The sequence below is a fragment of the Heterocephalus glaber genome, unplaced genomic scaffold (assembly GCF_053883595.1).
Source record: "Heterocephalus glaber isolate CG9 unplaced genomic scaffold, H.glaber_assembly_v1.0 deba00000613, whole genome shotgun sequence".
Lineage (NCBI taxonomy): Eukaryota > Metazoa > Chordata > Mammalia > Rodentia > Bathyergidae > Heterocephalus > Heterocephalus glaber.
In genome coordinates, this window is record NW_028258152.1 from 4,015,795 (window position 1) to 4,037,679 (window position 21,885).

Sequence of the window (21,885 nt, forward strand, 5' to 3'; positions counted from 1 at the left end):
CCAGACCACTATATTATGTGACTTGAAAAAGCCTTTTCCTCAAAGTGGTTGATAATGTGCCAATACTGTTAGATAAAATTGAATTTTAAAAAGTAAAAAGTTTACCTCTGTATTTTTAAAAGTTACCCCAAATTTCATTTGAAGCATTTCTTCCTTTCCTGTTTTAGCTGTGTTGAATGGGGACCACCTAGAGTCCCAGATGTAATAATAATTAAAAAATAATAATAATAATAATGATACAGCGTTTGGGCCGGGGATTTAGCTCAGTGGTTTTGCCGCCTGCTGCGCAAGCACAAGGACCCGAGTTCGATCCCTGGTACCAAAACAAAAAACCAAGTAACAAATGCAGCGTTTGATTTAGTGCTGTGTATGTGCTAGTAGGTACTGTGATAAATACTTTATGTGTATTATCTGTTTAATTTTCCAAACAGTTCTATGAACTAAGTATTGTGATTTTCTCTTTCATGGACGGGAGACAGATTAAGCCCCTTGCCCAAAGCCTGACAGCAGGTGCGTGGCAGAGCCAGAATTAACCCTGAAGTCACATGTTCCCTGCCACCGTGCTTTCCTCTTCATGGGGGAGGGCATCCGGGCTGCTGGGCAAGGGCCCCAGAGGTCAGCAGTCAAAGGAAAGGGCATGGCTTTGGCAGTCATTCTTGACCAGAAACTTACGGTTCTCATCCGTAAACCTAGTCCCTAATTCCATGTAGATTAACAGCAGTGTGGCTTCAGGTGCCATTTTGTGATTTCTTTCTCAAGATTGTTCTTGATATTTAATCATAAATTAATCTCACCTGATCAAAAATGTTTTACCTGCTCTTATGAAAATGACCCAGTCCCATTCCTCTCCTCCCTCCTAGAGCTGGCCTTCCTGCTCACGGTTTCTATCAGCCTGGCCTTGTCATGCTGCCTGATCACTGAAATGATGGTGATGACCACATCATATTTTACAAACCCATTCATTAGAGAGTGAGCTCATATTTTTCTTGCACTTAGTCTCCTCTCTAGTGCCCGCTGTAATATGTAACAGATGAGGAAGCAGGAGGCTCAGAGGTGGGGAGTGTGAGCTCTGGAGTCCAGCTGTGCAGTTGCAGATTTTGAATCTGCCACTTAACTACCATGTGGCCTTCAGGTACCCCAAATTCACTGTGCATTATTTTCTTTATCTATAAACTAGATAGAGCAAATAAGGTTAAATAATACAAAGCAGTAAATGATTTAAGAAAGTTTCTGGTAAATAGTACCAAATAAATAAATAGTCCTTGCTAGCGGCCCTCCGTGAAGATTTGTTGCATATTGAGGGTCTAATCTGTGCAGAGTACTCCTCTGTGTTTTTTGTACACATCATGTAATCTTGAATACAACACTATGACATGGGTACCATAATTACTCCCATTCTGCAGGAGAGAAGATTGGAACTTAGGTTACATAACTTACCTGGCCCAGACCCTATGGCTCAGGAAATGTTCTGGAAGAGGGTGCGATCACGCCCTGCGCCTCCTCCCCTCACCACTCAGCTGTCACGCGGGCCTCACAGCCTTCCATGCCTCCCCAGACTGCAAAGTGTGGCTCAACTCACCAGCCAGTTGCATCTAATGTCATTCAACCCTCTAGGTGCACTCGCCCTGATTCTTATGTCAGGAATGCATTCTCTAAGGGAAGACGCACTAAGATCTGACAGAGCTATGCACGTAGCTCATGATCATGAGCATCGATGAATAAATGCTGCCATTGTTTCCTACAGGGTCCTTGTGAAGTCCCACTCTTGCTAGCCCCATCAGATAAGGAAAGGAAGGTGATCCTGCGTAATGATTATATCTCTTCTTTGTGAAATCAGTGTTGCCAACAGTGTGAAAGTCCTGCAGAGCAGTTAACAATTGAACACCAACTTTCCTAAAAGATTAAACAAACATGATGCACATATACTGTCTTCTGAATTGGGGGGATTTTCATTTAATCTGGGAGTTGGTACTGGACTGTAGGAGGGCTGCTGAAGTAACTCTTAGATATTTTTGTTTCTTTTTCTCTCCTCCCTTCTTTCCTTCCTTCCTCCTTCCCTTCCCTCTGTCGCTGCCTCTCTTGTCCTCTAGTATTTATTTGTTGTAATTTAGTGATATAACAGGAAGGCGCATTGGGCTTGTCTTCGTGTATCTTGTCTTCCAGTTGGAGCAGACACACGCATGCACACACCCACACACCCTCCCCACTACAGATAGTAATATACCCTGGCATTAAATATTCTCCCATGGTGAGGGTGTTGAGATACAAGCGTCTATTCGGATGTGCATCTGGAGCGTGGGGTGGGGTGATGGGGGGACACAACTTCGAAGAAGGCACATGCGCACGTCTTTCTGCATGTGTACCACACACACATGTTCCTTATGTTAGTCCCTGGTTTAACAGTCTCGTGTGTAGACATAACATATGGCCTTTCCTTTGTTACTTAGCCACCTAGGTTCAAAGAGACTGTCAACAGTGATGCTCTTGCTGTGGCAAAAATAATACAGCATCAGGCCATTTTCAGAGGTGCTGTTTCTGTTTTCCCCTTTCTGCTTCCTATGATGAAATGGGGCCTAGACTCATAGAAGCAATAGCTTTTCTCGATACTTGTAAAGGTGAGCTTTTTGTCATCAGAGATGATGCAAGCAGGAAAACCAAAGCAAGAAAATGGAGAGAAAGCCAAAAGGACAATTTCTGATTGCAGTCGCTGGTTTCTGTTTCCTATCACTGAGCAAGGTGAGAAGGTTTTGTAGTGTTTGTGCTTCCTCAGTACTAACAAGTGACCTCACCTTCGATGCCCTTGCCAGGTGCACAGCCCGACTGGGAAAACGCAACATGGTTTTCCACATGAAGGAAGCCGGAAGTATGGAATGGCGTTTTCGGGTGGCAGTTGGGGTTCTTTTGCCTGTAATTGACACCTCTTAACCCTCAGACTTGCCCATGCCTTTTTCAGGCCGTTGAAGCTCAAATCCGAAGCTTTGGACAGACGCCTTCTCAGCTGCTCATTGAGCCCCATCCTCCCAGAGGGTCTGCCATGCAAGCGGTGAGTGCTGTTTTTGTCTCCTTGTTTCCGGCCTCTCTTTCCGACCATGCTTGCTTGATGCTCTGAACAGCCTCTCGCTGCTCTTAAGATGCCTCACACACCTGGGCCTGTTCTCATGCAGTGCTCACTTGTTGGTGTTTTTCCACCCTCTCCTGGAGTCTCCGAGAGGGTCAGCATGGCTGCAGTGCTCAAGCCTTTTATCAGTCAGTATTTTGCGCGGCAGAGTGTGCACTGTAGGATAAAAAATTAGAACTAGGTTGACGTATTTCTTGGTTTTGTCCTTTGAGTTTCTAGATTAGTTTTGCTATTTGTTTATTCTTCATATTCCACTTTTTTTTCAGTTTTGGAATCGTAAAACTAATTTTGTTATGTGTATAGGACATAACTCAATAATTCCTTAATTCAGTAATTCTTTTTTTCCGTACTGGGGATTGAATTTAGGACTTTCACACTGCGCTACATCCATGCCATTTTTTATTCTTTATTTTGAGACAAGGTCTCATTACGTTGCTCAGGCGGGCCTTGAATTTGTGATCCTCTTACCTCAGCTTTCCAGATTGCTGGGATTACAGGTCTGTGCACCAAACCCTGCTAATGAAGTAATTCTGATAAATTCTGACTTTCACAGACCTGGGATCGGCGAGGAGAATGACGGCTTGGCACGTCAAGGCTAGGTGCCTTGGGATAATGGGTCATTTCACTTCTCCACCTCTGAGAGTTCCCTGGCATTTCTTTTGCTCCTGTCCCCTTGGCTCACGCACTGCTGAGAGGGCTCAGGTGACCGGGCTCCTCCTTACCCCCGGGGAGCATATCTAGGTGGGGCACCGAGGCAGAATGGCGACCCAGGGGCAGGGGCGGGATTTTTGTTGAGGCTCGATGAACCCACACGTCATGTACCCCATGTTGAATTGGTCACAGCAAGTCAGCAGCCAGCCTGGAATCAGGCTAGGGAAATAGAGCGGATTGTAAAATAAAGTGATTATTTTACCTTCATAGACCATGAAATTTCAAGGGGGAAATTGTTCAGTGAGGGGAAAAAATGACACAGTTACGAATTGAACTATAAAAATAATTTTTTTTAAAAAGTGCAGATACCATTTTTTTCTTGAATTGTCTTCATAAAGCAGTTTTCTTATTACTGTTTTATATTAAGAGTAAATATAAAATCTGTTTCTATAAATATTATGAACAATTTAAGATAAGCTCAAATTCCATGTTGTGGCTTGGAGACAGCAGAATCGTGACAGATAACTGTAGTAAGGAGAGAGCTGTGGCCGAGAGGGCAAGGAATAGAAAGAAAGCCCTGTCTATGGTTATTTTTCCTTTCTTTTCTTTCTTCCTGTCTCTTCCTGTGTCTTTCTTTGCCTATTCCTCTCCTTGTCATGTACTTTCTTCTTCCAAGGTTTTTCTCCTTCTTTCTCTGATAATATGAATTGACCATAATACTAACTACAAACATTTAAAAAAATTATTCATATTCTCTTTTTTCTTGCATGTTTTAAAAACTCGGATTTATATGAACATCAAGGGTAACTTTAGTGGGCTGAAGACTAGCCAAAGAGCGAACATTTCCCAAGAACAGTGGGAGATAATGCCATAGAAACAGCGAGGATGACTTATGTCTGGTTCTTGGAATCGGTGTTAGTCTTGCGAGCGAGGCTCAGGCTGGTGGGTGCGGGCTAATAGAAGCCCCTCCACTCCTCAGATGACTCGCTGCCGGGGTCACCGCACAGCCGTGACTTCTGGGGCAGTGCCCGAGGTCCCACTGTGCAGCCTTCCTTGTGGCAAGAGATTATTGGCTCATCCAGGCGGATCAGCTTTCCAGTCCCTTGGTGGGAAAGCACACACTTACGTGAGGATGAGCGACCCTCCTTTCTCATTGCTTTATCCTCTGGATGGAATACTAAACTCCTTTTAGACTTGTGTAAATGTGCCTTTCATAGTGGGCATACATGAGTGTGAAAGAAAAGCATGTTCAAAAGAAACCGTGAGTTGTTGGTTTCTCCCCTGGGAACGTTAAATGAGATGTGGCTCGCACTTTCCTACTGAGCCTCACCCTGGGCTCGCGGAGGCACACAGGACTAGGAGAGGGTTTGTTCCTCATAGTCCCATTTTCCTAGTTGCTTGGCTTATCGACCGCTGCTGCAGATCGGCCCAGAGTGCACCTCAGCCGTGCCTGTTAGCCACAGTGATTGTGCCCTGCCTCCTGCCTGCACCCGGACCCCTCGCGGGCGGGTGTGCAGGGACTGCCTGCGGAGACAGCTGCTCCTAAGACTGCAGCGCACAATCTGAGGGCGGGGTCTGCAGCCTGCTGTGGGAGCAGCTTGTCCTTACCGTGTGGCTGAGATTTTTCAGGGTCTTTTACGGGCATAAACATTGGAATTACTCAATTTGAGCCTAATTATATTTATAATATGAACTGTTAAGCTAGAAATATATATGTACTTCTTTTCAGGGTGACTTTATAATTATGTTCTCATTTTCTGAAGAGTTTATAAATTAACGTGAGTAGATATTATTTAAAAACCATGTAATTGAAAAGTGAGGCTTTGTACTCTGAAGTGATGTTCATTTCCTTTTCTCAGGACTTCTTTAATACTAGCTTGTAGGATATTTTGTTTATTGTGGCTGCTTGTTTCTTCTTATTTACCTAATTTCACACAACTCCTTAAAAATACGCATAAACAGTTCTTTAGTTCTTTATATATAAGAAACTGCTCGATATAAGGGGTTTTAAAAATCAAAAGCCCACGTTTATTGTTTTTACTAATATTCAGATGAGTTCCCCCATCAATTATCAGTGCACCCCACCACACACACACACACACACACACACACACACTCGCGCACGCACACTCAGGAATATAGCAGAAATTAAAGCTGCCTCGTGCTGCGTTAAGTGCATGAGCCATAATATACACCAGGTGTAGTAATTAGCAGGCACATGAAGGCTGCCTATTTGTCTGGTTTTGCTGCTGTTGCTGTATCCCCTGTGTTTTCACACCATCAGATAGTTGGATTTAATTGAGGCCACATCAGATGAGGCATTACTGACACCTTTAATTGAATGAGCATCCAGGGAGGATTAACTCATAATATTGATTGGCTTTTAGCCACTTGCTCAGAAGGGTGTCTGGGTAGCTTATTAGTTGCCTTTATTTACACCTTTATGCAAAGAGTGCAAATAGGAATTCTTAGTACAATATGTTTTTCTAAGTACTCTTAATAACTTTTTTAAAAGGACTGATAATAAAAATGCAAATGTCTTTAATTTTTTATTAGCAGTTCTGAATAAATATGTGTTAAATATATGTGCCCACACATTTACATTTACCTGGTGTTTTGAAATATGGCAGTAGGAAAGCAGCCAGAGCATTTCATCAAAGTGTTTCAATTCTGAATGATACTAATCAGCTATTAGAAAATAGACATGGTAGGAGAGGATCACTGAAAATGTACAGTACAATTACTACGAGATAGACTACCACAAAGTATAAATAAAGCTAATAAATCAGAATGGTGTTATATATGACTCACATTATGACATATGGTTTATAGGAATGTTACAAATCCTTAGGAGTCTTCAAGATTTATTTTGTTGCTGGCTATTAGAGAAGACAGTATTTTGTTTAACATTTTCAATTACTTTTTGCTTTAAAGAACAAATAAGTCTTGAGCGTTAGTTTGTTTACTTAGAGGGAGGAAGGACACCTATTTCTTTCTCTATCCAGAGCTACAGTGAAAGCAGTGACATTTGCATTACAAAAGGTAGTGTTTAGGACTTTGCACACTATACATACCTTGTTTTTACAAGTGCATTTAATTAGACATTGCCTTGAAACACCTTTTTTTTTTTTTTGGTACGGGGGATCGAACTCGGGTCCTTGTGCTTGCGCACCAGGCAGCGAAACCACTGAGCTAAATCCCCAGCCCGAAACACCTTTATAATTAAATTTGTATATTCATAAATTATTTGTTAACTAATAATGTGTGCTGACTACTGTTTATAAATATATTTATTTCAGGTATCTTTTTAGTTGCCAAAATCTTGTTCTAACTCAAGACTACTTTTGATGACTCTTGGAAATTCCCTTGGCTTGCTTGTATGCCTATTGCCTACTGTCCTTTTTTTTTTTTTCCTTAACTGAGAGATTGTTCCATGATGTGTTATAGCAACTGGAATGGTTTAATGCAATCCTCATTACTTTTCCCATTTAAAATCTAAAGCAAATCATTCTCTTAGTTTTCATGGCAGTGGGCAGGGAAAGGGAGCTAGCTAATGTATAGATTTTCTAAGTGTTTCTGTTAATATGCTCTACTTCAATTAGTGAAAATCTCAAATGGTGCCATGTGAAAAACAAGCAAATCATAATCACTATTTCTGCAAGCCTTTCTGTACACCGCGCTTCAACTTGCAGCCTGTGTTAACAAGGTCTTCCTCTTCTTTTCCTGCACCCTCTGTCTTCCTTGTCTCCTTTGTCTTCTCCTTCTTGTATATTTGGGTCTTGTCTCACCCACTCAACAGTATCTCCTCCTGCAGAGCCCCTTGATGTTCACAGACCAAGCCCAGCAGGATGTTATCATGGTCCTAAAGTTTCCCTCCAACTCCCCCGTCACCCATGTGGCAGCCAACACCCAGCCTGGCTTGGCAACTCCTGCTGTGATCACAGTTACTGCTAATAGGCTCTTTGCTGTGAACAAGTGGCACAACCTTCCTGGTAAGTAAAGAAACATCACTGCAAGGCCTGGTACTTGCTGGACACTGAGGAAAGGCATTGTAATTGCCACTAGCATATATTGTATCTTAATACTTAAGCTTTCAATTTTCAAGCATAGTGTGAATCAAATTATTGAACAGTTTGGAAGGCTTAAAGATGTCTCCTCTGAGGTGTGTAGCACAAATGTTAAAACATACACTGTTCTTTGGCATCTGGTGGTTTGTCTGTATCCTGGGAGATAGATACTGTTTCTAATATAATATTTAACATAACGAAACTCTTGTATTTGTAAATAGTATATAGATTCTATTTATCAGATGTCCCTTATTTTTCTAGCACTTTGGATTGTCTAAAGTCTGCCAGGAACTCTACCTTTTTGTGCATGACATGGTAGGGTTTGTTGTGGAACAGTTACATTACACAGCTCAAATACTGCAGAATAGCTGTGCTCAGCTGACATAGCCAGTAGAATCAAAAGCCAATCAAGTTTGAAGAGATGTTAGGTTTTGTCTACTGCAATTCTACTTTTTTTTTTTTTAACCAGTGATGACACTGGCCAGAGGAACTTACTTATAGGCTTTCCCCCAACCCATTGTTATAGGTTGGAAGCTTTAAAAGACAGATTTTTAAAGACTGTATTTTTAGAACACTAAAAGAGTACCTGAAATTATTGCAGAAGTACAAGTTCTCGAACAAGGGCCTCACCCAAATTGAATGCAAGATATTCTAGAATGGAACAAAAGACCTTGAAATGAAAACCCGGTACATGAATTAAGGTCAATAAGGTACTTATCAGGCGAGGGATTTAGCTTAGTGGTTCCCCTGCCTGCCTCGCAAGCACAAGGACCCGAGTTCGATCTGGTATCAAAAATAATAATAATAATAATAATAAGTTACTTATCACAAAAAATCTGTGGTTTGTATCAGGACTGATTAAATATAACCATTTTCCTGGCTAATGGAAATGAAACTGTGGAAAGAAATGCCAATATTGGGTTAAAGAATAGATTTCAGAAAAAGTGAAGGCAGTAAAAGCTGAGGCAGATATTTAATATCTCTATTATTAGGTCATTTTATTTCTTTTACTTCCAGTGAATTTATTTTACAGAAGTAAATGTGTGTGCAAGTGGCGTACTTATATTTAGGAACTAAAGAGTATAATTTAAGAAATGTGATTTTTATTTCTCTGATTACTACTGTTTAGATGAATATGCCGATTGCTGTTAGGTTTTGCCAAATGTAGTAGAGCATTTGTATACCCTCTACGCAGTCACCCTTAGAGTGCTGCAAATGTTCCAGTGTGTGACACCAGGGCCGCCACCACCGACATTCATCCTTGGCGACTATTTGTGGCAGCCCTGAGAACTTCTTGTTTTTATTCTCTGTTTTCCTGTTTCACATTATCTATTATAGTTTTTAGTCTTTATTTATACTTTCAGTTTCTCACACCAGAGAAACTATTCGGTATTTACACATGTGAGAAAAGGGGCAAAGGTGAGGGGGAAGTGGGAGGGGGAGGGGAAAGGAAAGAAGGGAATGGAATTAATATGAGAAAAGGAGAAAATGGAAACAAAGTCTTTGTAAATAGGGAGGGATGGACATGTTGAAGGGAGGGCAGGGGAAGGGGGCAAAATAAGAACCAAGAGAGATTATGTAAAGGTGCAAATTCCCAGTGATGAATGTCATTATATTGCATACCTAAAATGTACCAATAAAATTAATTTTTATAAAATAAAATAAATTATCTGCCCTTGTTGTCCCCATCTTTAATTTCTAGAAGAGTTAGCTTGGCCACAACCAAAGGGCTCCTTCCTGGGCTTCCACTTGATATCCGGGTGGTGAGGTTACGCCCTTAGTGTTGAGGACTAAGCTCCTGACATTCAGTCCCTTTCAAGGAAGCTTATGTCCCTGACTGAAAAGCTTGCTTCCCTTAGTACTGTACAGTGATGGTGAACCTTTCAGTGGTACATTTAGCCTGCTGTGGCACACGTGCCATAGGTTTGCCACTCCTGGCTTAGTATTTGGTGGTCAGGTGTTCTCTTGCCCATGTCCAGCTTTTCTGTGAATATGTAAAGTGACTGCAGGTGGGTCCCTCAGCCAGAGCACCCCTGTAGGGTGCACCCAGCTGTTCTGGCCCAAGCTCCCCAAGAGCCGGGCACCTGCATGGTTCTGCACTAATTGTCAGTGACCCGCACTGTCCGTGTCCTTAGTGGTGTTGGCCCACCCTGTACACGCACACCATGTGGCAGAATGGCACAGCAGCCCTTCCCCAAACACCAAGAGTGATGACATGGGCATTCGTGACCTCCAGTTCTGAGCTTTACCTGTACCTAAACTTACTAAAATATTTAGCACCCATTCTATGAAACCTAGCCTCATTTCAGGTGTGTTTGTATGAATCTGATCTTTTATCCTATCTCATGCAGCTTTTACCACTCAGTATGCCTTGATTTAAAACAAACATTAAAAATCCCAAATAGCTATTCTTCACTAAATATCAAACTCATATTACACTTTTTTTTTTCAATACTGAGGCTTGAATTCATGGCCTTCACACTGAGCCATATCTCCAGTCCTTTACAATTTTTTTAAATTATGAGATAGGTTCTCACTATGTCACTAGTTTACCCAGGTTGGGGTCAAACTTGTGATCCTCCTGCCTCAGCCTTCCACTACCATGCATGGCTGCACTAATTTTATTTTAAATTGTTTTTCCCCCTGTGGTTCTGTTATTTGCATACCCAGCTCCTTTCATTTCTTTGAATATTCTGTGTCCTGATTTTAGAAAGAAATAGTAATTTGGGGTTGGGGTTGTAGCTCAGTAGTAGAGCTTTGCCTAGCATGTGCGAGGGCCTGGGTTCAATCCCCAGTCCCACCAAGGGAATCCCTCCCTTCTCATTCAAGGGACTTTGAAGAGCCTTCTAAATAAAACATCTGTAACTAATGTTTATAGAATATTTTCTACTCTCTAGGTGTCATTTTAATCGTCTTATGGTATAACTTAATCCTCACAGCAACTTGAGAATGGAGGGTCTATATTTAGCTTATATGAAGTTGCTTTTTTTCATAGGTCAGAATGGTCAAGTATTGGCAGTTTCATATGGTTCACTTTAACCCATCAAGCCTACTTAACAGAGGCTTCATAATTTGCCCAGTCACACGAGCAGTCAGTGGCAGGAGTGGACTGGAGTCCTAGCTCCTTCAGCTTCTTTCCCTGGCAATTTGATTGTGAAGGCTCTGTGGCCCTCGGTTCTCAGAGAGGTAAAGAACTCTCAGCTTCTTGGTGCTGACTAACACTGCCACTGCAGCAAGTAAGTAAATCCAGCAGACCAGAGGCGCTGATGTGTTCTCCCTCCTAAGCATCCTGTGATTTTCCAGCAGAAAAATAATCAGCAAAGACAACTACCTTTAGTGAAAAAAAAAAAAAAGTTATTACGGCTTTACCTACTTTAGTTTCTTATACATGTTGATCTATAATTTTTAGTGCAAGCATTGTACTTAGATATTTATCAGTATTAATGATCTTCTAGACAGCCTTGAAAAGTTGGCATTTACTAACTAGGGAATGTACAACATAATAGACCTTTATATAATCAAATGAGCTCATTGAAATGCACCCCATTTTTATTTTCATCCTCTCAAAGATTGAAAGATTTCCTAAAATCCAGTGGCATTGTGCAGAGCTCTAGTATCACCAATCAGTTGTGTAAATGTTTGTGGGTCTACAACAGGGAGATACTGACTAGGATGAATGGCTCACAGGAAAGATTTTGGGAAAAGGCCCAGAATTTAACTATCAGAAGTAACTGTGAAGCTGAAAAGATCACTATTCCAAACCCTTGGTCTTAGGGTTTATGATTTGCTGGTGAATGTCACATAGGCAGTGACACTTCCTCTCTGTCTAAAATCCTACCTTTCACAGGAAATAGCCTGCAAAACCTCTTTTCAATTATAAAATAAGTACCCCTGAATCTTTAAAGCCATTTTGAGAATGGAGCAAACTATTCTTAGTATGGATTGATTTTTCTAACTCATTTGTTTCTCAGAGTATTTTTAAATGGAAACCATGGAAATATTAAATATTAATAAAACTTTTTTTAAAACCCTCAATCCAATCTTTAAGAAAATATTTCAGCCAAATGCTTTTAACTAAAACATTTATCTGCAGATAGCTTTCGTTATTTTTATTCAAACTTTCAATTGATTGATTTTAAGTGATGGATGAAACATTAAATGTTCCCTGACTTAGAGCTTTCCCTTTCTCCATCATAAATTGACGTTTTTGTGGATCCTTTGTGCTGCAGCATTCAAAACTGCCTTTTTAAGAAGTAACGAAAAAATAGTATTTGCTATAGTCAGCAGATGGTTGTCACATTTTGTTTTCAGCACGCTTTACCACTTAATTTTGTTTTGTTGCAGCATCAGAGGCTGCCAGTCAAGCATCTGCTGTAGCTTATGGCCTAGGACTGGAGCCACCGCCAATGGCACATGTTCAGAACAGCACTAATCTAAAATAAATGTTTAATAAGCCAGCCATAAAAGCACCTGGATTTTTGTTCTTTAAATTTCACAAAACTGCACAAGAGATTGGGAGATTGGAAACAATTCTACATAAGATTTAACTTACGCATTTTTATGTAGTTGAGTATATGAAAAATAATGCTTTTTTTTCATCTTTTGTGAATTCCAGCTCATCAAGGTGCTGTACAAGACCAGCCATACCAGCTGCCAGTGGAAATCGATCCTCTCATAGGTCTGTCACTTCCTTCTCTCTTTGCGATTCATTAAGCTCTGTATGGTGGCCCTGAAGTGTAGATTACAGTTGTTTTTCACTTGCTGGTTGCTGGGAATGGAATTTTCCTGATAAACCATTTGCATGCAAATTGGAATGCAATGAGCTGTGGCTATGCTGGTATTTCATCAACTCCCCCTCGTTGGTTTGCCTAATTTGAACAGGCCTAGGACGCGTGTCACTGAAAATTAATATGGATGCTGTAATAATGTGTGATTGAGAATGCGCATGAAGTACTGTCAGGATAATATTGGATCTTTTCATCACTCAGACTTGTTGATGAGCAGGAGCGAGGCACGTTATGATGAATTGGTATACCGGTAATGTGATGGAGCTCCTTTGCTAGGGAAATTTTCATAATAACAGTGGGGTTCTTAGCAGCACTGTGTTGTGAAAAATAAAACCGTAGTGCCAGGGTTTCATCATTAAAGGAGATCAATCCTTTCTTCCTGGACCCTCCATACAGTCTGAGGGGATTAATGTACAATTGCAGAGCAGTTTCTAAGTTGAAATATATTGCTCAGCCAATGGTAGTGTTAAGATATTTGTATTCATTTTCCTAGGATTCTACAGCCCAATAAATTGCCATTGGAGGTTAAATTTGTTCAGGGAAGGAAAAAAAAATAGAAGACCAGAAAGAGCCATTGGGACGAAAGACGCATCTGCAGCAGATGACTTAGAATATTTAATTGCTGTTATGCTTTTTGAGTAGATTCGTTGGAGATTTCAAATATGGCATCACCAAGAATGTTAAGCCCTAATATTGTAGATGCTATTCAGTAACTTTTACTGTAAAAAACTGGATGGTCTTACTGTGAGTGTAGGCTACCAGCATGGGTATTTGGCTTATAGGTTTGTCACATCTCTCTGGCACAAATACGTGTGTTAGAATTTTACTGTTTTTAAGGAAAAATTGAAAAGATTTATTATTTTAAAATCTAACACATTTCATATGTGTATATTAATTTTTTGTCTTTAAAGCCTTTATCTCGATATTGCTAAATGCTGCCCTTCACAGATGGACTATCAAGATGAATAAAACTAACCTTAAGCTCAAAAGCAGTTTAGGTATCATTTCCCCAAATATACACAGAAATCCAAGAAGTAATTATGTAAAGGATAAATACTACTGTGTTCCTAAATCTTGCTTTGCTTTGAGTAGATACAATTTGCCACATACTTTTTAAAAAATAATAAATGCTCCACTGTGTAGTTTTAAAATTCAGGAAAGTAATAAAGCCCAGTTGGTAAGTTGTGTGAAGCATTATTTCTGAATTACAGCCCATCATTTGCTTAACACTTGACAATACATTATGTTTCTGTAGTGATTGTGCTAGTTTACAGTCTCACCGACAGTGTAGAAGGGTTCCTTTTCCCTACAGCCTCACCAGCATTTGTTGTTATTTGATTTCTTAATGATAGCCATTCTTTCTGGGATAAGATGGAATCTCAGTGTTATTTTAATTTGCATTTATTTCTCTAATGGCCATTGATGCTGAACATTTCTTCATGTATTTTTTTGGCCATTTGAAGTATCTATTCATTTTGCTGGACAACTTTTTGATTCAGTCTTTCATTTTGGTGAGTCTTTCATTTTAAGTTATTTATGTATTCTAGATATTAGTCCTCGGTCTGAGGAATAGCTGGCAAAAATTTCTTTCTCATTCCGTAGGTTGGTTGTTTCTTTTGCTAGGCAGAAGCAATACAATTCATAATAGCCAAGTCTTGGAAGTAGCCTGTATGTCCGTCAACAGATGAACGAAAAAGAAAATGTGCTATTTAGACACCATGGAGTACTACTCTGCCATAAAAGATATAAACTTGAGTCATTTGTAGGAAAATGGATGCACCTTGAAACCATAATGTTAAGTGAAATAAATCAGACACACAAACTCAAATACCACATGGTTTCTCTTGAAGAGAAGTCCAAGGTATAAATAAATTAAAGAGCAAAGTAAAAGATCAATGATAGGAAACAGGGAGATAGATCTTTTGCAAATGGAAAGGGGATAGAGCGATGGAAGGAGGGGGAGGGAGGAGAAAGAAGGGGTGAAAAAAGGAATTAAGATGTGTTATGTGCACATACCAACTCCACCTGAGGAATGTAAACATGTACTGTAAACATACACTAACAAAAAATTAATCCACCCATTATAACTCTTTAAAACAAGTCTAGAGAAACATTTCAGTAAAAGCCCAGATAGTAAGTACAGTATTTTAGGCTTTGTAGCCCTTAAGATCTCAGACACAACTCTTGAACCTTGCCATTATAGCACAAAACCCACCGTAGGCAAATGTGCACAGATGAACATGGTTTTCTTCCAGGCCAGAAAACATGGTTTTCTCCACAGCCAGGCATGGTGGCCCAGGCCTGCAATCCTAGTGCTCAGGCTGAGGCGGGAGGATCACTGCAAGTTCGAGGCCAGCCTGGGCTACGCAGTGAGTTCAAGGCCAGCCTGGACTACATAGAGATACCTTGTCTCCAACCAAAAAAATAAAAAAGTGCTAAAAAAAAATAAAACTATATACAAAACCAAGCCTGGGTCAGATTCAGCCTGTGGGCCATTGCTTGGCATTTGGACTCTAGATCATGAGTCACTAGTGAGCTCTTCTGTTCCTCTACTAATTATTTAAAACCATGTATCTTCTCATAAATTTTTTTTTTGGTACCAGGGCTCGAACTCAGGACATTGTGCTTGCGCTTGCGAGGCAGGTGGTAGAACCACTGAGCTAAATCCCTGGCCCTCTCATAAATTTTAAAGTTAACATTTAAAAGTTTTTATCACAAGTGTACATAGTTGCAAAGGTTATAATTTCTGGCATAGATTTTTAAAAAGTGAATATACCAGTGGAATCTGAGTATCAGAGTGAATTGATACTTAACATTTTCTATTTTTTTAAAAAAATGTATGTAGCCAGGCGTGGTGGTGCATGCCTGTAATCCTAGCACTCAGGAGGCTGAGGCAGGAGGATTCCCATGAGTTCAAGCCCAACCTGGGCTACGTAGTGAATTCAGGGCCAGCCTGAGCTACAAAACGGGACCCTGCCTCAAAAAAACATAAATAAATAAATAAATAAATAAATAAATAAATAAATGCACGTAAAAACTCTTAACAGTTGAAAATGTCACCTTATTCCTTTTCCATCTTGAATTTATGTTTTCATTCTAGTTCCCCGACTCTTTTTGGGGAGACACTGGTTGAGATGGAACCCAAGGCCTCGTTTAGCCTAGGCAAGTGCTGTGAGCTACATCCTCACCTCTTCCCCTACATGTTTTATCTTTAACTTTTAAAAATGGATTGGGCTGGGGATTTAGCTCAGTGGTTCCGCTGCCTGCCTCGCAAGCACAAGGTCCCAAGTTCAATCCCTGGTACCAAAAAAACAAAAAAAAACAAAAGAGGATTACCTTATGCTTTTTAGCAATAAAAAGATGTACAGGAAGTTAAAAATATGTATATGCAAATTTAAATTTTAAAATTTCTTCTGACCTCTAGGCTCAGCTTTCTAAAATATTTGCATTAAATGATCATTAAAGCTATTAATATTTACTTGTAACTACAGTACATTATACTTCATTTTAATAAACACATATTAAATGTTAAAACATTACTTGGAAATACATCTTTAATTAGGTAGGGGTTTTTCCTCCAAGTAGCTCATGTATTCATGGATGAACTTTAATTATCGCAGAGCATGACAGGTCTTGTCAGTAGGCCCATCGTCTTTTGCTTTTATAGGTGGGAACCAACCAGGCAGGGTAGCATGTGCTTTCTGTCCCAGCACTTGGGAGGCCAAGGCAGGAGGGTTGCCTGAGTGTAGGAGTTCCAGATCAGTGTGGGCAATACAGCGAGGCTCCCACTTAATAAATAAGTACAGACTGAGGAGTGTTATTCACAGGAGAAAATAGACGGGAAGGGAAAGAGTTTAACAACAGCAGACAAATCTTTGAACTCTTTCTGAGTTATGTGGGAAAAGTTATGTAGTAAGCGATTATTGAATTTTATGGTTAATATGTTGTCTCTAATTGTAACAATCTGTCGTTGAAACTTATTTATAATTGACAGTGAGATTAGACCCTCATACCAATTTACTGAAACTCACCTGACCTGCAGGATGATCCGATATCTAAACACTGACTTTTCTGTATCACATCAGTATTTGAATTGTCCCTGTATTTGGCTCCCAGGAGATTCCTTTATACCCTGAGGTAAAGCAGGTTCTGGGTCGAAGGGAAATGTGTCATTATTTTACCTAGTGTTAGAAGGCCCTGTGAAAGGGGAAACAAAGACTCACGGGAGTGTTCTCAGGCAGAAAAGTTTGAAAGCTGAGGGGCTAGGAATGAATTCCCTTAAAACCGTCCGTGCCTGTGTATCCTTTGGGTAGTCTTATACCCCAGGGGTGTGCATGCCCCATTTGGAAGACTGCTTATCTAGCCAAATTCCCCAAATTGCCATTGAATAAAAATACTTTTAGTACTTAATATCAAGGAGTTTACTAATGAGAACAGTGAGATAATGTAAAGGCTGTTGTGAGATGGATGGACGGATGCATGGGTCAGACGGATGGATGGACGGGTGGATGGGACAGATGGATGAGCTTTACAGCGTTCACTACAAGTAAGCACTTGCTTTGGAAATAATCCATCTGAACGTTGAAAGGCATCAGGCTTTCCCCGTAGGCGCTCTGTGGCCCTCATTCAGATCTATGCACGAGGCCAAATTTGTGAGGAGGTCCTCACAAGAGGCTGCCCCCCAAAAGCAACTGGTGCAAGCAAATTTCATATAGACACTGACAAAAATAAATGTTTTTAAAGATGTGTGCAATGAAATCACTGTAGAAACCAGTGTAGAGAGCACTACATACTGTTTTTAATCCCTAGGTTTCTTGGAGTTAAAAAAAATTATCACAGCTTCACTGCAGTGGGATATTGTTTCCCTCTCGTACACTATTGTACCACTTGTCCCCCGACAACTTCCCTTTGTGTGGAACAGAGGGAGCCCCCCAGCTAGAATTCTGCCCCTTTTACTACTGCTATTCCTTTCCGGCCCATTAATCCCCCCACAGCACATGAAGCCTGCATTATCAAGCAGCTATCTACTACCAAAATCTTGGGTCAACAGGCACCAGCAGCATTCTGCAGAATTTCATGTGCATGTAGTGTGTTTGCTGCGTTGTCTGTGCCGTGCGGAGGGGCAGAGTTCAGTCCTCTGTGTCCCCAGGGCTTCCCGGCGTGGCACTAGGGAGCATTGTGACACATTGTTTTTGTTTTCAGTTTCATTTTTGATACTTTGATTAAATCACTCACATTAACTTAGGTATTACATACAATGAATATAATATAGATATCTTTTTAAATTTTTATCACCGGTTTAAAGTTTTCCTCTCAAAAAACTGAAAACTATGGTTTTAAAAAATCCTCAATAACTTGATGTAGATATTCCTTCTGTTTGTTCTGGTTTCTGGTACAATAAAGTTTCTTTGGCAGGATGAGAACCATTATTTGCATTGGAAAGGTGAAGGTAAATAAGACCACTAGAAACAAATCTTTCTGTCTGATTGGCCTCATAATACCAGGATGGCATCTCAGTGGACCATCGTCTTTGCTGTTAGTGGCACCCTGCATCATGTACAGTGTTTCTAGAGGATTAGTACCCTTCCCAGTGATTGATTTGGCCCAATGTCTGCCCTTGTGCCTGTGACAAAACCCATCTAAGGTGCTCTGTAGTACTCAAAACACTGCCAGGCTGTCTTGTTTCATTGCTTGAATAAGAAGTAAGGAAGTGTCAGTGTGCTTCGCTTTGACTTTTTTAATTACAAGAATCTTTAATGAACAGTCATTCAGCCTTTCCTCACATGCAAGTACAGCTGTAAACGGGAAATGGGAGTTCCTATCCAGTCAAATTAAAGACCCGTTAAAGCCAAGTAGCACAAGATGCTACAGTATTTCAAATATATGACATTTAAATCCTAGTATCTCTTCCTTGTGACAAAATGTTAAAGGTAATAGATTGTCACAACATGAATCCATTCTCATGACAATAGATGTAATGAGATTGTCAGAAACACAAGCCTAACTGTGATTCAGTCTGGAGGTTGTAATCTAGTTTGGTCCTGCCCAAGAGCTAGAAAGCATGTTCCGTCACTGTATACTATTTTTAAAGGGTAGCATGTCATTATTTCTTTCCTCTAAGCAAAACTCCTTTTATTGAGATGTTCAGTTTAACCACCCACATTCTCCCAGTGATTGCATATGTTCTCCTATTTAGTTTCTCAAATATTAGTACACTTAAAGTTCAAGGTCAAGTGTTCTTATTCCAGACCACATCTCCTCTCACCCCTCACCCCTATCTCCTAGTATGATGAACGGCATGCTTTCTAATGTGTTCAGTAAAGATTGTTTTCTTCCCACAGCCAGCAATGCAGGAATGCACAGGAGGCAAATCACTGACCTTTTAGACCAAAGCATTCGAGTCCATTCCCAGTGCTTTGTCATCACTTCTGACAACCGCTACATCCTTGTCTGTGGCTTCTGGGACAAGAGTTTCCGCGTGTACTCTACAGACACAGGTAACTTTATTAACCTCATCAGTGAAGTCAGTTGCGATTAGTAGCATTGCAGGACACAGAATGCTGCCTCATCTTCTTTCCCTAAACTACAAAATCGTAAAATTTGTGAAATAAGGATAAAAGGACACTGTTTTCTCCTTTCAGTAAATAATGCTAAATAGTCCAGTGTTACCATCAGCAAGTTTTTAAGAGGTAGTTTTTTATAATAGGTTTGTCTCCCAAGTGCGTGCTTAAAGAGCGATTCATTTCGAAGGCAACACCTGCTATATAAATACTACACACATTTATATATGTGTAATCTTAATCTGAGTACACATACATATAGGTATATTTTCCACTTTTATATTATTTAAAGAGTTTTCTTTCTTACTGGAAAAACTATGAAGTATCTCTTTGGAATAGGTATCTTGCTCCTACCTAGTTCTGCATACAGTTCTGCTGAAACCTGTACCATCGTGAAGAAAAGTAGCTGACTACTGACTTTATGCATGCCAGGAGCTCTTGTTAAAATACAAATGTTTAGGTCTGTGTATGCATTTGCATGCTTCTCCTTAAGGGATAAACTGTATTATTACAAGAGCTGTAATCCAGGAAATGTTTATACATTTTTGCACATGAGAAATTGAAAAACATTGAGAAACTTGGTGGAGTCTTTTAAAAATACATTTTAGGGCCAGGGATTTAGCTCAGTGGTTCTGCCGCCTGCCTCGCAAGCGCAAGGTCCCAAGTTCGATCCCCAGTACCAAAAAAAAAAATTTTAGAAACTGTTAGAATATTTAGCTCAGTGGTTTCGCTGCCTGCTGTGCAAGCACAAGGACCCGAGTTCGATCCCCGGTACAAAAAAAAACCCCAAAAAAACCCTGATAGTAAATACGCAGTTAAATGTCTAAAATAATTAAAATTAGATAATAATATGCTAGTACTAATTAGTATATCCTCTGGAAGTAGGTGTTGTTTGTTTTGTTTTGGTTTTGGTTCTGGGGATTGAACCCAGGGCCTCCTGCATGCTAATAAGCATGTGCTGTACCACTGAGCTACACCCTAGCCCCTGAAAGGAGATACAGCAGCCGAAACAAAATCTTCTGTGGGAATAGGAAATTCTTTTTAATTGAAATTTCTAGTTAATTAAATGTTTTATGGTAAATAGTATTCAGTCTTTGGAATACTCTACAAACTGTATGACTCCATCCTCCTGTCTTAGTATAGTATATCAAATAATTCTTCATTTTTCATGAAGTTTGTCTTGTGTATTTTTTGTTCATATTGTAACATGGCCAAGAATAAACCCTAGATGTTGTTTTTAGGCATGATTTTGTATTTGTTTTAAACTTTATGGAATGAGTGATCTAGTTCTCTTATCGTTTGCATCTTTATTCCATAGGCCTTAGAGAAACAATCATCATTCAGTTGGGCTTTTTACTAGCTGTTTAAGTCTATGAGGGGCATTACTGTTGAACCTAAAATACCCCTAACCATCTCTAAAAATGCAATGGGGATTGATAAATTTTCCTAAAATATATGTTGTTATAATGAATTTTTTTTCTGATTTGGTAATGACAGTATTAGCATGATTTGACCTCAAATTGTGTTCTCCTTTTCCATAAGCTTTCAAGTTAACCCTGTTACATCCTCTCACAGGATTTTCTTAAATATTCTTTTAGAGAGCATGTTATTTGTTCATGTTTGTTTCTAAATTTTCACAGTAAAACTGATTCTTGGTTTAGAGCCCCCAGTTTTGACAGGCAGAGAGTTAAGTTACCACCTGACACCAAGTGCAGAGCAACTCCCCCATCTCCCATCACGGCCACCAGAAGCTGGCTCCCCCTACCCGCCCCTGGCACCACTGGTCCACCCCACGTTGCTAATTTGCCTTTTCCAGAAAGTGATATCAGGGAATCATAAATTATGTCAATCTTTGATTTTGACATTTGAGTTTTTTTTAATTTCATTGACATTGTCTATTTTTAAAAGGCATTCAATATTAACATTTATAAAATAAAGCTAGCTTCACTTTTGTATAATACTAATAACCAGAGTAATACCTATATTCACAGGGTATTTTTTTAGAATGTACAGAATTCTTTCATACACATGATAATTGTTTCAGCCTCTCATCCATTTTTCAGATGATGAGACTGAGGTTTAAAGAGGTTCAGTAAATGTTGAAATTTGCGTGGTTAATGTTGACAGAACTGGGCCTTGGACCTAGCTGTTCTTGTCTTCAAATGCAGCTTCTCTGTCATGATACAGTACTATGTTGTCTTATACAGGTGTCACCATTCAACCATTTATTAATTTGGAAAGCACTAAATTTGTACCACTAAGTTCTCAGTAGGTCTGCCATGTTACATTAGACTCAATAAACCAGGTATCATTTCACCCTCCTTCTCCTTCCCCTTACCTTGTTTTTTTTTTTGGTACCGGGGGATCGAACTTGGGACCTTGTGCTTGTGAGGCAGGCGTCCGGAACCACTGAGCTAAATCCCCGGCCTCCCCTTACCTTCTAACACAGTGTTTTTAAAAATCTGATTGTATGTATTTAAAACATTTTCATAAGAAATAGCCTTATTTTAAAATTCATTTCCATGGAATCGATTTAATTGTGGAATAAAAATATTTATACTCGCCAGAAAACTTGTAAATAAAAAACCATGATAGTCCTAGTATCTTTCTTAATGTCTTTATATACAAACTTGAATGCTGGTTTCATTTAAAATAATTTTGTTAGGATAAATACATGTTTGTGTTTTTACAACAAGAAGAAT

At 39.8% G+C, this 21,885-nt stretch overlaps 1 protein-coding gene across 11 annotated transcripts in view; it reads left to right on the top strand.

Moving 5' to 3' along the window:
- Window positions 1-21,885, top strand: part of Lrba (LPS responsive beige-like anchor protein) — a 711,450-nt gene that overhangs the window by 656,499 nt on the left and 33,066 nt on the right. For 9 of the 11 annotated variants that reach the window (XM_087205721.1, XM_087205722.1, XM_013067222.3 and 6 more), the window contains 4 exons: window positions 2,954-3,043; window positions 7,569-7,761; window positions 12,452-12,514; window positions 18,965-19,120. In XM_087205721.1, the coding sequence (XP_087061847.1) occupies window positions 2,954-3,043; window positions 7,569-7,761; window positions 12,452-12,514; window positions 18,965-19,120 (502 nt within the window). The remainder of the gene's footprint in view (window positions 1-2,953; window positions 3,044-7,568; window positions 7,762-12,451; window positions 12,515-18,964; window positions 19,121-21,885) is intronic. The other 2 variants (XM_013067219.3, XM_013067220.3) reach the window with 1 other exon arrangement.